General features: G+C 31.7%; 1 protein-coding gene across 11 annotated transcripts in view; it reads left to right on the top strand.

The window, feature by feature from the left end:
* LOC6034656 (single-stranded DNA-binding protein 3) overlaps positions 1-17,075 on the top strand; it is an 84,071-nt gene that overhangs the window by 43,626 nt on the left and 23,370 nt on the right. For 6 of the 11 annotated variants that reach the window (XM_038251836.1, XM_038251842.1, XM_038251840.1 and 3 more), the window contains 4 exons: positions 4,846-4,918; positions 5,007-5,153; positions 10,028-10,183; positions 10,995-11,093. In XM_038251836.1, coding sequence (XP_038107764.1) covers positions 4,846-4,918; positions 5,007-5,153; positions 10,028-10,183; positions 10,995-11,093 — 475 coding nt within the window. The remainder of the gene's footprint in view (positions 1-4,845; positions 4,919-5,006; positions 5,154-10,027; positions 10,184-10,994; positions 11,094-17,075) is intronic. The other 5 variants (XM_038251843.1, XM_038251839.1, XM_038251841.1 and 2 more) reach the window with 2 other exon arrangements.

Genomic DNA, 17,075 nt, shown 5'->3' with positions numbered 1-17,075 from the left:
ATTCAGGCGACAATTTTTTAAAGTTCAGTTTTGCTTATATTTTACCATAAATGTTTACTGTTGTTTCTGATTGCTTCGAAAAATTTATATTCCTGTTGCTTATCATGAGAAATGTTGTGCATTGTCAGATTTGTCTTTTTTACTTAAATGAAACCTTGTTCTTACTTTTCTTGTTTCGGGAAACCAGTTTGTACACAGTAAAAAAAATGATGGTAATTTAGATTGAGTGTAAAAATTGAATTGGTGAAATTTTCATCAGTTCCTGTTGAAAATATGTACACATTATTTTAGGTAAAATTAGGCATTTGCAAATATTTTTCAAAGTTCATATCACTTCCTAATAAATATGGCTAGTTATTTTTCGCGCTCCTCAGTGTATTGAAGCATAGATTTTTTTTTTTATTTCAAATAACCCACAAAATTGTCAACGGGCTGTTAATTTTGTTAATTAACAAAATATTAATATTGGAACTTGTTTTTACATTTTTTTTACGAAAAGTTCCAGCGAAATATGCTTTGATTGAGAGAGCATTTATAGCTTTTTTATTTTCAATTTTGTGTAAAATTTATTAATATAACGCTTAACAAATTGCACAAAAGGAAGGAAAGATTTAAACAAATTAAAAATTTTGATCTTAAATAAAAAAAATCATTCAATTAGATTTGAAACACAATACATATTATTAGAAATAGAATCATCCACTTTGCAATGCTTTTTTTTTTTAATTTTAGTATAAAATGTTAAAAAAAAACTGTCCTAAATTAAATTTAACCCAAAACATGTTGGAAATAGGTACACAATTTTCTTTTAGCTAAAAACCATAAGCAAACAAGATATCTAGAGTTTTTTTAAAAAAAAAAAGGTTCTGTAAGCTATTGTTTTTCATATGTTTATAGGACCTTTGCAAAAAAATAAACTCTACAATATTAGTTTTCTTATTTTACTGATTCTACCTTTGGTGAATCCAAGATGTTTAAGGATGGGCTTTGTTTTAGAGATATTTCAGCAAAAAAAGCAAATACTTTCAAAACTCTCAGTAAAAACAGTACGGCTGAATCGTAAATTCTGCTTTTAAAAATCCTGCAAAATGAGCTCATAATTTTTATTGCCATGAATATTTTGTGTCAGGGGGTTATATTTTGTATCGTATTGTAAGTTTACCTTTTCAGTTTCTTTCTTGAACACAATTATTTTCAAATAACAATTTTTTTCAGTTAATTTAAGGATGATTTCAGGATACCGTAAAATTGCTGTAAAATTTGAATTTTTAGAAACTGGCATTTTTAAAATAAATTATAGATTATTTGTTCGTAACTTAAAAATAAGAACGAATTCGACAACCTAAACTGGATATCCTTAAAATAAAAAAAAAACTAGATTCACAAGAACTAGACACTTTTCCCTCAGGTATGCCACGTATTTTTTTTACCGTGAAAAATCACTAGCCCTACTCATAAATCTTCCAAATTGCAATAGAAATAGAATTATAATCAGCTGAAAACAATCTGAAAGTATTTTTTGCAAATAATGAATATAAAGATAGCAAGCAATCAGAGATTGATTTAAGTTGAACGAAAGCTGTCCAAGAACTGGCGTCCTGTTCCACCTTAATGTTTTTGGTGAGGGTAATTTTGGGTGTTCGACCGATTTTTATGAAAGTTTATGAAAAATAATATTTTAGGCCAACTTTTACAACCTTAATTGTAGTTTTATGATAAATTTATGACAAGAAAATTTCGTACCAAATCGGCTTAAAATTCACATTTTTGAAATAAAATAATCTATCTGTCTAATGTTTTGATAACATTTTCTGATTAATTAGTCTAAAAATGTGCATCCAATAATTGAAATTTTTGGCATCTCAAAAATGATGAGGAATAATGGGAAAGCTTAAGGTTAAAGGCAATTTTGTTTAAAAAAAAACGCAAAGAAATTAACTTGAAACAATTTACATGTAGATTTAGTACACTTAAAAAGATTTTTCAAACTTATTTTGTTGAAGAAAAGTTTTTATTCTGTGCCTAAAAAAAAAAAAAAAAAAATAGAAGTCATAAATGAGTCGTGATCATTTGTTATACTTTGCCAAAATTGACTGTCATTTTAGCTTCAAAATTCCAAATCACACATTTAGAAAATAGTGTAAATTTTGAAGGTCTAAAAATTTTAGGTTTAGTATTACCTCATTTATGATGTAATATTGCCGCTATTTACATTGAAAAAGTAGCAAAATCGAGGTAAATTTTAAAATGTTTAGTTAAAATTACCTTTTTTTGTAGACCTTAAAGATGTACCCATTCCCAGATGCAATATTATCATGATTGTTTTACTGTATTCTTAAAGGTTTTTTGGAGTCATCCCAAGTAACATTTTAGGCTTTATCAAAGCTGTCACAACCGCTATAAAACCTATCAGCCAAAACCAACATTAAAACCCCTTAGTAGTAACAAACTCCCCAGAACCTTGATAAACCCCACTTAAAACCCAAAAGGACCTCCGCAAAAGGTTGTTACGGCCTTTTTATAAAACCTACATAGGAGTTTAAGGCTTTACAACTGAATCCTAACAACATCCTCAAAGCCTTGATAAAAACTTTGTTAAAACCTAGTCAGGAGTTATGGAAAAATGACATTTCATACGTCTTCAAACGTCTTATGCCAAATAGGTTGTCAAATGAAATTATGGAGATGGTTGTCAAAAATGGCGATGATAAATAATAGATATTAGAGGTAATCCAAATAATTTGAATACTTATTTCTCGCAATTGATGACTCAAATTCAGCTGCGGTTGAAATTTTATTGATAAATGTAGGGGAGATAGAGCCAAAAAATTCAACTCGCTTCATCAAAAATCAATATTTTGTAATCATAGTGTTTAATGTTAAAAAATACTTTATTGCAATTTTTTGAAAAAAATGTTCAAAATATTTTCAAACATCTATCGCTATATTAATCATACCAGAAATTCAGCATAAATGTGTGTTTTCATTAAATTTAAATCAAATTTTTCAGTTTTCTATTTTTTCAATCAAGATGGCGGTCAATCATATTCAATCAGAGCACGCGTTTAGCGCCATATTTATGCACTGCTATTTGGCCGCGATAAATGCTCTTTTAGGAGCTTATGGTTTTAAGTGAGCTTTTTACATGCCTAATGGCACTTGACAGCTACAACACCCTAGGTTTTAACAAAGCATGCGATAAAACCGTTTGGCAAGGCATTGCCATCTGGTTTTCAAGCCTCTATTAAAACTTGCATAAAACCTTATTGAAAGCCAGACGGCTTTTATTTCCACCCGGTTTTATGTCCGAGGCATAAAACCCTGTTAGAACCTATTTATTAGCAATTGCTTGTTGGTTGCGGTGAATGCTCAAATAAAACTATTAGGCAATCAAGATGCTACAATAAACCCTTAATAAAACTTGGTGGTGGCTAGTTGGTTTAAAAATGTTACTTGGGATATTTGAGCTTAACAACCTCAAAAAAAGAGGTAACTAAAAAAATCTCCTGTTATGGTTATCCGAAGTGAACTTTTCCGAAGGACTTGGGATAATCTAGTACAAAAGTATAAATTTTTAGTTTAAAACACTCAAAAGTCAAAAGTCTACCCAGCCGTTACACACCCCTTCTTCAGAAACTCTGACCTCGTCTGGTGGTCTTTCCAATTCGACTCGAGCGACCCCCTTGGCCAACCAGAGTATAGCTACTGCTGATCAACCATGAGGTAGCCAAGGCCACTGATCACTGACAGACTAACTTCAGTCTTGTGCGCAAAACTTAAATCGATTCGCGAGTGTTGTTTTTTTTTGTACAATCAATCTCGACACCATCCAGCAGCTCAAGGTTTTTTCGGTTGCGAACCAACTCTGAGACAAGTTTTTTGTGGCTGCTGCGCTGGACTGTCTTCTTGGAGATTGATTATTTGCAGTTTAAGTTAGCATGTTGTTTTGCTTGAGGTAGAACGTTGGCCAAGTTTGCTGGAGTATTCGTTTGAAGTTGTGGCGGTCATCTATGACTTTATTTACGTAGAAGTCAAAATATTTGCTTACCAGAGAAAACTGTCAACAAAAACAGCCAAAAAGTCAAACAATAATAACACACTTGACTAGAATTGGGTGTTGTTGTCAGTCTAACTTTTGGAAATGGGTGATTTGTAAATTTTGTACAAAAACCAAGTAAGACTGAAATTGAGAACTCAAAAATTGCACGCCTGAACGCGTCAGTCTTGGAAAAGTCAGTTCAAAACCGGTATCTTCCAGCGTTGGTCTGTTTATGTCCAGCATATGGTCCTCCGTCCAGGGAAGTTGGTAGTGGTGGCGTTACCACACACGTATCGTAAGCTCGCAATGCTTTGACAGCCAGCTGCTCAAGAGAGCATAAACCACCGACCGACCGACCAACCGCAAAAGACCGGTATTAGACGCGGCTTGGTCGGAATGTATGTGTGCCAAATTTATGGCCGGCCAAGGAGGCAACCACCTTTTTCGCGCGGATCGTTGATTTTGCGGTGATTTGTTGCTCTTTCTGCTGCAGAGTTGTTCGTCATTATTTGTGTTGGGATGTTTTCACTTAATTTATTTCGAGCAGTTTAAGCTCTGGTTGTTGTAACGACTTGCAGAGGGAAATTTAGTATCTAGGTTTTTCTTTTCATTTTCATTTACGAAAAATTTCTTGGATCAGTTTTCGAAAGAGTCATTTGTAACATAACCACTTTCGAACTGTATTCTATTTTTTCTCGAAATAAAAACAATTTATAAATGCTTGAAACTGTTTACTTATACTAAATATTGTGTTGCCCATGGAATATTTTACTAACCAAATTTTTCGTTCTCTTTTTCCTTTCCAGAATTGCACTTTATGTATATGAATATTTATTACACGTAGGGGCATCAAAAGCAGCACAAACATTCTTATCGGAGGTAAGTTTTCTTTATTTCGCTTTTCATTAACATTTTTGCATCTTTTTTTCTAAAATTTCCCATTTTCGTCCAACTTTTGTCCCTCCAGATACGGTGGGAGAAGAATATCACACTAGGCGAACCACCGGGCTTCCTGCACTCGTGGTGGTGCGTATTCTGGGATCTCTACTGCGCGGCACCGGAACGACGGGACACCTGCGAGCATTCATCCGAGGCCAAAGCATTTCATGATTACGTGAGTATTGTTCCCTTTTTTTGTCTTACATTTTTTGTCGTACATTTAAGGTCATGAATAACCCAAACTACAGAAATTTTCGAATTAAAGTTATTGAACTTACTTCAAGTTTGAATGAAAACCCAAAGCTTCTCCCTAAAATTGAGTTATACCTCAGTGATGTATCGCATCGACAGCATCGTTACTAGATGGGCCAGATCCACCTGGGAGGGAAAATACCGATACAGATGCACATACACGAAACACAAAAAAACACCTGGATTTGTAGAAAGTAAGCCGATTTACGGTGTATTTTTTGCGCTAAGCAAACGGTGGTTGAGCGTTGGCAACGTTGTTGGTCCATGGTTTGTGCCTGTGTGTTAGTAAGTGTGTACACAAAAAAAGGTAGCAAAGCTTACCGGTACATACGCGGAAGGCGATTTGTAACTCTTTTTTTAAGAGAGAGAGAGAGAATACGTACAGAAAAATTGGCAGATTAATGGAAAATGTGCAGTTTGCTGGAAGTCGGCCAAAACTTGTGGGCATAGCTTAACACAAGAGAATTGTTTTTTTTTTGAGTTTAACCATTAAATTTTTTTCTGTGCTTTATTTTTTTTTTATAAAGTGTCATATAAATTTTTAAAACTTAGATAACATTAACTTTTGTATTTTCAATACCTATGATATAGTTCATAATAATTCTTATGTCATTATTTAACAATCATTGCACCAAAGTTTGCGTATAAGAGGTTTTGGGTGACTCACCACACATAACTTTCGGACGCCTAGAAATGAGAAGAAACTTGCAACAGAGACCACAAAAGACCCAGGGGTCGTAAAAGTGGATTGCTTTGCTTTTGCACCAAAGTTCAAACAAAACGATGAAAATGTTTACTTGTTTCAATTTTAAATCGCTTTTTGCAATAATTGTATGGTTATGTTTGATTTCAAGTTTTATTGAGGTTATTTAAAAAATTAAATCAATTTAAAATATTATATTTTGAGTAGTAATTTTAAATATTGAAATGTCTGCGAATTGTTATTTCCACTCAAAAAGCAAATAAGGGAAATATACCCATTTTAATTACTCGAAGCCGTTTGACCAATTCTCATCACTTTTGCAGTTTTCCACTATTAAATCAACATTTTTTGATACATCAACGATGGAGAGTTGCTTACTCACTTTTATTTGAGCTATTTGTAACTTTGGAATAGTCAAAAACACTTTACGAAAGCTGTACTCTATAATCAAAGTACTGATAGGCCGATAATAGAAATAGGCAGAAAAAAGGGTATATTTCCCCTAATAAAGGACAAAATCAAATGGAAGACAAAAAAACTATGAACATGAAACTTAACTTAACAAGATCTTAACACTATCAAAAAGGTTGGAGCAACAAATAAGTCAACAACAAGTTCAAAATTTTATTTGATTTTGCTAATACAAAAATGAAATTACTATCATATGGATATTAAACCGGTTTGATCTCAATTTGACCGATTTTAACACAATAACACATTTTTTAGAAAATTTATTTCATGTGAATTTCAGTGACATTATAGTACTCAAACAATTCTTATTATAGAGCAATTCCAGCCCAAAACAGGAATTTTTTAGGTTCTTTTTTCTCGACCCTCTCCGATTTCAATGAAACTTTGTAGACATGTTATCCTACGCTTAAATAAGCCATTTTTGTGTATATGGAGCCAGTTATACTCGATAATGACATTTTTGAAGGGCGTAAGTGTTTTCAATATTTTTGTATTTCGTAATTTGAATATTGCTGTATCTCGAAGCCGTTGCTTTGTATCAAAAAGTGGTCAAAGACAAACTTGTAGGAAATTTGATGGGCTTTCCGAAAAAAATACACTTAAACAAATAAACACACCACTTTAATGAGATTTTTTGATTTTTAAGTTTAAAAGTCAAATTTGAAGGTGAGCCCACGATTTTTTTTCGTTCAAAATTTTTGTGAAAATAGCCTAAGATGTTACAAAAAGACTCACGAAAGATGCAGGATGGAGCAACTCACCTAAAAAAATACAAAAATCATTTACTGAGTAAGCCCATACATTCAATTGAAATGTGATCAAACACAATCTTATGGGAAATCGGACGAGTTTTCCGGTAAAAATATTTTCGAGACTTTTGTATTTTTTTAGGTGAGTTGCTCCATCCTGCATCTTTTGTGAGTCTTTTTGTAACATCTTAGGCTATTTTCACAAAAATTTTGAACGAAAAAAAATCGTGGGCTCACCCTCAAATTTGACTTTTAAACTTAAAAATCAAAAAATCTCCTAAAAGTGGTGTGTTTTTTTGTTTCAGTGTATTTTTTCGGAAAGCCCGTAAAATTTCCTATAAGTTTGTCTTTGACCACTTTTTGATACAAAGCAACGGCTTCGAGATACAGCAATATTCAAATTACGAAATACAAAAATATTGAAAACACTTACGCCCTTCTCAAATGTCATTATCGAGTGTAACTGGCTCCATATACACAAAAATGGCTTATTTAAGCGTAGGATAACATGTCTACAAAGTTTCATTGAAATCGGAGAGAGTTGGGTACAACCGATTCCCTATTTGACATGGAATTGCTCTATATCACTTTGAATATCTTTAAAATTATTATTGACAAATGTACTTAGCATGATTAACATTGCACCTAGAAATTTTAACATTGCCATCAAATAATAATGTAAATCGAGAGAAATTCTTCAATTTAAATTATTTAATAAAAATTTACTTTTGTGGTTTACAACAGAAATTTTTAAAAAATCTTTAATTTTAACTACACCTAATCAACAAATATTGTAATAATTTTTTCCTCTGAAATAATTTTTTTTCAGCTAAGTTTTTTTTTAGATAATGCATTACTAAAACAAAAGTTTTATAATCGAAAACAAACTACTTGGAATTCATTTTATGATGTTTATTTTCAATAAGTAATGATTGACACTCCTAAGGAATATCACCAAAAGATCTTTTAAAAAAATTCTCTGCTCTTTCAAGTCATGTAAGATTGAAAGATTGTTTAATCTGTTGATATTGCAAAATTAAGATCATTAAAAATGTGTTTTGTGTTTTTCTTAACAGGACTTTTTTTTAATAGAACTTAAAAATATATGAAATTTGTAAATTTGTCATTTGTTAAGCAAATTGTATTAAGATTAGTACAACAATTTAACATGAATTAAATTGAATTGAAATTTGTAAATCTGATTTTGACAGGCATCGCAAAAACAGTTCCAGAGTTTTTTTTTTTCTAAAAGGTCCTATAAACCAAATTTTCAATTTTTGCTTTTTTGGTGTTTTTGAATACCCCTGAATCAGGGCAGTTCTCAAAACACTCAAAAAGCAAAAACTGAAAATATGGTTTATAGGACCTTTTCAAAAAAAACTCTAGAGTTTGGTTTTGTTAAATGAAAAAATATACATTTTTTATTAAAAAAAATAAATATAAGGCATGCTCATGTTTTGCATTTGATTTCAAATATTGACTTTATAAAGCGATTTTGTAAAACATTTTAACATTAGAATTTTAATTTTGGATTCTAAAGAATTCAAAATAAATATCAGATGTAAAATCCTTGTCTTGTCAAATTGCGTTATTTTTCTTCAACATCATTGTGTTATCTCCTCTTAAGGTCAAATAAAATATTTTTGGAAGTTTTTGTCCAAAAATTATCACACAAAAGCTATAAAATTAGCTCTACAAAAGCTAGAAATTTCCATTGGCAAATCTTCAATAAATGCTTGAAAACTGATTTAACCCTCTACAGCCCAAATTTTTTTTCGAGATTTTAATTTTTTCCGTGTTTTGAGAAACTTTTGTTCTACGAAAAACTTTACTTCTCTCGTTTTATGTTTTTCTTGTTTTATTTTTAGTATCTTAATTTGCATTTATCATTACATTTTGCCTATCATTACACTTTGCCTATTTAATTTTGTCATGTTTTTACAGTCACTTTTTTAATTTTTTGCTTGTTTTCCACGTTTTCTGCTATAAAATGACACCATTATTATTTAAATTGTAAAAAAATGCGTAGAGGCATAGTCCGGGACACTAGAAAAATTACTACATACTTATTTTTACTTAAAATATAGGAAATGTTAGAGCCAAACACAGCCAAAGTTAAAGTTGACCCCGAAAAAATAATACATTTTTCAAAACATTAAACAACCCATATTTTTTTTAAATTTTAAGGGTTCTTCTTTAAAATGCTTTTTCAAGATCAAAAATTGGTTGAAAAATGGATTTTTGGCGATTTTTCAAATCGTAGCCCATCTAAAGGCGGGGTTAGGTTGTAGAGGGTTAAGTATGTATTGAAATGTTTTTTTTTTCCTCATTTCAGTTTAACTGGGAAAGTTTTTGGCATTTTGAAAAATGTAAATTTATTTGATCAGCTCCACTAAATATTTGAAAAATCGAACTGCCTGCCTATAATCAAGAAAAAACTATATAATTTATATTAATAGAAATGCAAAACGGAACTCAACGAATTTTGTTTAATTCATAGAGACAAATATTAAATTTCAAGTGAAGTACCAAATTTCTTGGAGAGACTCAGCCTTCACGGATTTCACGCGTTCCGTGAAATCGAGAAAATTAGGTAACAGTAGTAATAATTGTTCTAAAATATTGAATATCATTTCACAGGAAATACACGCATAATTAAAATATATATTTTAAAAATCTTCAAACAGAGGATAAAAAAAAATCCCGAAAAGGGTGCAAGTTAGGATTGAAGAAACTAATCAAATCAAATAACAAAATTGAAAAAAAACTCTAATTGGAACCAAGATTTCGGCTAAGAATTCTCGTAAGCTAAGAACTTGAACCCCTCTCACCATCACCACCCTCCAATTTCCCACTTGAATAACGCTTTAACAGCCCAACTCCGCTACTATTCCGCAGGGTTTCGTGAGTTCAGGCTACGGAGTGAACGGAATAGCACACAATGCCGGCCCGGCGCCCAGCCCGCTCGGACAGTTACCACCAAACGAGGGCATGCCCGGCGGCCCGATGGCACCCTCCGGCTTCTTCCCGGTAAGTTACAACTTCTTGTTATTTTTTGCTATAAATGTGTAAACTACTTGTTTATTATCTGTGGTCAGTTTTCCATCATATTTGTTTGGTTAATGTTTGTTATCTGTACAGAAAAATGTTTTCTAAAAAATCACCAAAAATTGGATTGTTCTCTGTTCCTTTCCTAATTCATTCACTATCTGTTTTTAAATTCAAATCAACTAGTTTCTCACTCATCTCGAATCATTAGACTCACCACGTGTGTTCCATCTAGGGCGGCCTGCATCAAACTTAGATGTTCTCATTTTCCTAACCCTGTCTGTTTTGTGTCTTTCTCAGTCCAATAATGTTACAAAATTTGTAAACCGAATGAATATTTACCATATTTGATATTTTGTGTTTTTGAATGTAATCTGTGAACCTCTTTCCTAATTGTTTAAATGTTTTTTCCACAAAGTGTTTAGAGTTTCGTTTCCTACAAATTAGTGTTTGTGGTATACATGTTTAGTTTTTGAATCATCATCAACCATCAAAATCATTTCATCATCGAAACACAAAATCCACAAATCAGCGATAGAAGATGATTGCAAATCAATCGAGAGGACGAGAAAGGCAACAAATATCAAGGAAAAAATCTGAATAAAAGTTGGAGATGAGTGGTCACGATCAAATTCTTCAAGATTGGCTGCCAAACTCAAGTTAAAAATAGGTTTTATTATTTTATTTTTCACTTTTTCAAACTTCCAAACCCTTATTTTGGAACACAACCCACCCTAGCAACCACAACCACCACGGTCCATTTTTGTTCTTTACCTTCGATTGTTTGTTGCAGAACTCCTCCATTAGGCCATCACAACCCTCACACCCTAGCAGTGGGCAGTCCCCACACCCACAACCACCAAACTCGCATGGACAGATGATGAGCGGACAGGTTAGTATTTTCCCCCTCCCCCCCCTCTTTCACATTTCACCATTTCTATAATTCTTTCTCACTTTAATTTTAAGTTTGTTTTTAAATTAAATAACTAATTTGAAATTTTATAAGAAAAAAAATTACAAAAATCATGTTCTATCCCGCATCCAATTGCCACAATCAATCAATCAATCAAAACTGCAGCTCATTCGCTTTCATCCCGATTGCCCATCAGTTTCTAAAATTATGTGCAACTCATTTAGTAGTAACTATCGATGTGTATTTGTGTGTATTTAAACTCGTTTCATGTGATCATGCTGTGTGTTTCTATCGCTTTCTGGTAATGCTACGCGACCAAATATTATGTACATCATCATTCACCACCCCCCCCACCAGTTACATAAATCTTATAAATAGAAGGATGCTCGTCGGTTTTAAATGTTGTTTTGTGTTGTTGATGATGAACTAATTTATGTTTCAGAAGCAATACTCATGTCCTGATAAATCCTGTCATAAATTTAATGAGTTTTGAATTATTGGACTGGTACTAAAACTTTCGTTTTTTTTTATGTAAAAAAAGAAATTAGCAGACATTATTATATTCGACTTTTTCCATTAACAATGAAACTATTGTAGACATTTTTTATCTTAGGCTCATATAAGCCATTTTTGAGTATATGGAGCAAATTCTCTCGAGAATGGCATTTGACAAGGGTGTTAGCTAAAAATACACTGAAAGAAAAATACACGTCCCTTCTATAAGATTGTTTGATTTTTTAAATTAAATGCCGAATTGAAGGATGAGTCATAATTTTTTTTCGCCCGCATTTTTTGTGAAGTTTAATAAGTTTTCAAGCCTCACGAAAAATGCAGGATGATATGTCGCTAAAGCAATACAAAAATCATTTATTAAAACTGTTTTTTTTTTGAAAAGTAGTCTGAACGACAAACTTCTGTATCCTTGAAAGGATAAAACTTAGGACAAAGGCCAAATTAGAGACGTTTATGAGTGGTTGAACATTTGAAACATTTGCGAAATTTTCTAATCTCTGCAATAAAAATAATTCCAAAAATTAAAAATCAAGCTTTACTTTTGAAAAGGTCTACAAATTGACAATTTTCCTAATTCCATGGACCAAATTATAAATGAATATCATAATGAAATATTTGTAACTGAAAAGATCAGAAAATTCAGCAAATTTTTCATTTTAACAATGAAAATCCTATTAATAGCTTCCGAGATATCGTCAGATGAAAATTACAGGCTAATTAGGTTACATTTGGAAAAAAAATATTTTCATCAATTTTTTAAAGTTGCAGAGAGAGATTTTTAAAGTTGCAGAGAGATAATTGTAGGACATTTTTCAGGGTACTTTTCTTTCAAGAGGTATTTTTAAAATGCTAAAAAAACGAAATGGAAATTAACACCAAAAATAAGCTCTCACTTAAAAACGTGAGCTTTATGAAAAATAATGTAAGGTACTTTTCAACCGCCTTAATTTTTCTTTAAAAAAATATTTTAAATATTTTTTTGTTCAAGTTTTCGATATTTTCTAAAATGCATACCTCTTAAACCAAATTTTATACCATCACGCACTATGGCTCAGAAGATGACTTTTCTTGAAAATTTTAAATATGTCTTTCAGAAATTTCGGGAAATGATAAAAAGTTTGATAAAAAATGGTATTTTTTTCCGTGTATCTATTTTTTTCGAAATGTTCTAATCATAACCTACAACATTGCTGAAGACATCAAATCGATCAAAATCTAAATCTTCTCAAGGTACATACAGTTGAACCTCGCATAGTGCGCAGGCGTTACGCTTTACATTTCTTCGATTACTCTAAAACGACATAATATATATTATGTCGTTTAAAAGTAATCGAAGGTATACATAACGATAAGCATAACGCCTGCGCACTATGCGAGGTTTAACTGTAATTGTATGGAGACTTGTTTAGAAAAACGAATGATTCGAAATTGCTTTTTTTTCGACATAGGGATTGCAAATTGTAAATTGTGAGAACTATAGTATACTCTTATGTGAAATTGAGTATTTTGACATTTAAACCACTTTAAAAAAATGTATTAAGATATGATTTTTTGTAGTTTTTTAGAGAGACATATCATCCTGCATTTTTCGTGTTAAAAAATGTTTCAACATGACTCCACAAACATTTTGAAGGAAAAAAATGGGAGCTCACCTTGAAATTTTACTTTTGAACGCAAAAATCTAAAAATCTCATAGAAATGGTGTGTATATTTCTTGCAGTGTATTTTATTTTGAATGCCCGTTAAATTTTATCATATCATTCATATGCACAAAATGGCTTATACGAGCCTAAGATAACATGTCTGCAACGTTGCATTGGTATCGGAATAGGTTGGGTACTAGGATGTAACAAAAATGACTTTTTGGCGGGCATTCAGGGGTTTGTTTCGGTGGGCATACTGAGCCCAAATCCCAAATATGAGCTTGATTGGACGTAACAGGAGCTGGCGCTCCGCCCTTCAATTTTAAATGGGATTTAACCCGTAAAAAAAGATTTTTTCAAAAATGTCAATTTTTGAGGCATTTTGGCCACTGAAGCGTTTACCAAAAACAACACTGGCGTGTAGGCCAGATCCTTGCGCATCTTTTGGTATATATAACATAGAAGTTTGGAGCACCCTGGAGCTCGGTACAGACCTTCAAAGTTTGGCATTTTTTCGAAAAATCGGTCCCAGCAAAATCAAATGGCGTCTCGGGCGTCGCGAGACGCGACGCATATCTTTTTTGCCGGGGCCGGTTTTTCGAAAAAATGCCAAAGTTTGAAGGTCTGTACCGAGCTCCAGGGTGCTCCAAACTTCAATGTTATATATACCAAAAGATGCGCAAGGATCTGGCCTACACGCCAGTGTTGTTTTTGGTAAACGCTTCAGTGGCCAAAATGCCTCAAAAATTGACATTTTTGAAAAAATCTTTTTTTACGGGTTAAATCCCATTTAAAATTGAAGGGCGGAGCGCCAGCTCCTGTTACGTCCAATCAAGCTCATATTTGGGATTTGGGCTCAGTATGCCCACCGGAACAAACCCCTGAATGCCCGCCAAAAAGTCATTTTTGTTACACTCTATTGGGTACACTCGATTCCACCAAAATTCAGCTAGGACAACTATCTTTTTCTTGCAAAGTGGCATTTCAAATTTATTTTTTTTTCTTCTTGTATTTAGTTGTTCATATTGTTCAAGGGAAAGAAACATTTATGATTGTAAAATTGAACATAAAAAGTTGTGGAATGGTTTCTTTGTTTAACCCAACCTCACAAAACTTTAGATGAATCAGAGAAAGTTTATTTCGCATTTGTTTTTTTTGTGCAAATTTAGATAAATGAGTCATAAATGAGGAATTCAACTAAAATAAAAAAAGAGTTTCTTTTAAAAAATTGTTAACATATTTCTCTTTTCAGGGCTAGTAATTGCCTTCAACTTTATTGATTTGTTTAATGTAATGTAAAGTTTGGTTTTGAACATGCTTTGGAGTTAACTCAAAGGAAGCAATACTGAATTGGCTCAAGTGAGGCACTTTAATTATTGTGAACATGAAAAATGCCAGCTTTTGAAATGTTATTCCTATTAGGTTCCTTTACTAAAATTGCACATAAAGTGGTCAGAATCGTTGTAACTACATTAGAATTCCAATAGAATTAACCCTTTTCATTTATTCGCAGCACATAATTATCTATTCTATTGATTGGGAATATATTTGCATTTGCAGCAAATGCACCCCAGTAGTACATACACCACATATATTTCCCGTGTTTACACAATGCGTGGGAGTGGGGGCGGGATGTCCGATCAGGCGATAATGTGATTCGATTGATGAGCTGGGCGAATATTCCATCATGGTTGATTGCTTCATTACAGCACGACGAGGGAGAAGGGGGCTTTGTAAATATAATCGGGCCAATCCTGTAATGAGGTCCGAAATTGAATTGCCTGTTTATCAAAACGCAATCGGAACTAGTGTTGGATGAGAGTGAGTGGGTGAGCATTTTTTTGTTGCAAATTTGCTAAATCAATAGACTGATTGTAACATGGGAGCGTGTCAATATTAATTGGATGGGCAAGCTGTGACTAGGAGTAAATATTTAACTGATTTGTTGGAATGATGTTTGGGAGAATTGAGTGATTTTGTTACAATTAAGTTTTACTTAAATTCAGGATGGTACTTGTTCTAATTGTAAATTCTTAAATTCACTGGATGCAAATGATTAAAGTAAGTTGAAATTCTTTAATAAATTAAAATATTTTACTTAATGAATTCAAATTATTAGGGATTTGAATTTTCAATGATGACCTTATTTTAAAATTTAAAAAAAAAACTTTAGAGCAATGACAATTTTAAAGAGAAATTCATTTTTGTATTTAAAAAAAAAATGGATGAAACTTTTCAATGTCAAAATGGTTAATTTAATTTTAACGTGTAACTATTTTTTCCGGGAAGTACAACAAATCCGTTCACAGTATACACATTTTTTTATATGAACTACCGATATTGTATGAAAACTTGTATGAGCGAACTAATTATTCAATATGACTTCCGTGGTCATGGGAAAAGTATATTCGAAGTGTCATTCAAATAAAAAGTTACAAGAAATAAACGTTGTCCGAAGTCTCAGTGAATTGCTCGTTATTTTCTTAATGCTTAAAATATCAAAGTGAGTAAGAAATGCTTAATTTGAGGTTCAGTGACTTTGTAAAATTTGGAATGGATATTTCCATAAAATGTCCATCTGGATAATGGACGATATTTAAATTTGCCAATTTGTTTGATAAGGTGCATATTTTTCAAATAAAAAGGCTTTTTAAGTTAAAATATTCAAAAAAAAAAGAAAAAAAATAACTTGAAAATTTAAAAATGAAGACAAACTTTTTTAAAAAGCTTAAAAATACTTATGTTGGTCATACCTTTAACGGTACACATCAACCATCGCTTTTGCACCCAGATTTCTGTTACAGACATTTTAGTATCTTCAAAAATACGGGAACTATCGATATGATTTTTTATTCATCCCCTAAATTACAGTCTTCAAAGTTATTTACAATAAAGTTTGACCATTTTGACAATCAGATTCTATCAGGATTGGGTCCGTAAGTTTGACAAATTTGGAATAAGAAGACAACAACTTCTTCGGTTGCTGTGCACCCTAAAAAAAAATTGCAATGGTAAACGTCGTCCAAAGTCTCAGAGAATTGCTTTTTATTTGCTTAATGTTCAAAATAAATTTGTAAAATTTGGATTTGAGAATTCAAAAAAAAATAAAAAATGTCCACTTGGTTTATAGATGATAAATAAATTTGTCCAATTTTGTCAGTTAAAATATTGGAGAAAAAATCTAAAATTGCAAAAAAAAAGTTTTTATTTGAAGGCTGATATTTTTTAAAAAAGGAAATTGTTGCGAATGTTTGCTAAAAAATTAACTTTGAAATTAGAATGAAAACTTACTTTAAAAAAAACCTAACAAGACTTCTTGTGGACATTAGAAATTAGAACATTAGAAAAATATTTGCAATTGTTAGAGATGTTGAAATGTGTCTATATAAGATACAAATTGTTTGGTTTTTGCAACATTAAAAATATGATAATAAAAATATAATATAATTTAAAAAAGGAAAAATTTTGGAAATTTTTAACTTACTAATTAAGTTCACTTTTATATTTTAAAATAATGCCTAACATTTTAAATAGCTTAAGAATGCTTATTTTGGTTACTACCTGTGAAAAATATGTTCAAGGGTCTAACAAGAATACGTCTTAGACATTTTTTTTTTTGAAATTGTCAGATTGAAATATTTTTGAAAATCAATTTTGAAAATCTTCAAAATTGTAAAGTTTTCTGTATAGATTTTGTATAATTGCTTTGCTTATTTACTACAAATTTTGATATACCTAAGCATAAAAATTACTTAAAATCGTGCTTTGAAATTTAGTTTATGAAGCACTTAAGACTGGTTGCCCA

Source organism: Culex quinquefasciatus, chromosome 2, assembly GCF_015732765.1.
Source record: "Culex quinquefasciatus strain JHB chromosome 2, VPISU_Cqui_1.0_pri_paternal, whole genome shotgun sequence".
NCBI lineage: Eukaryota > Metazoa > Arthropoda > Insecta > Diptera > Culicidae > Culex > Culex quinquefasciatus.
The sequence above is the reverse complement of the archived record's forward strand: the minus strand, read 5'-3'. Positions and strand labels throughout refer to the sequence as shown.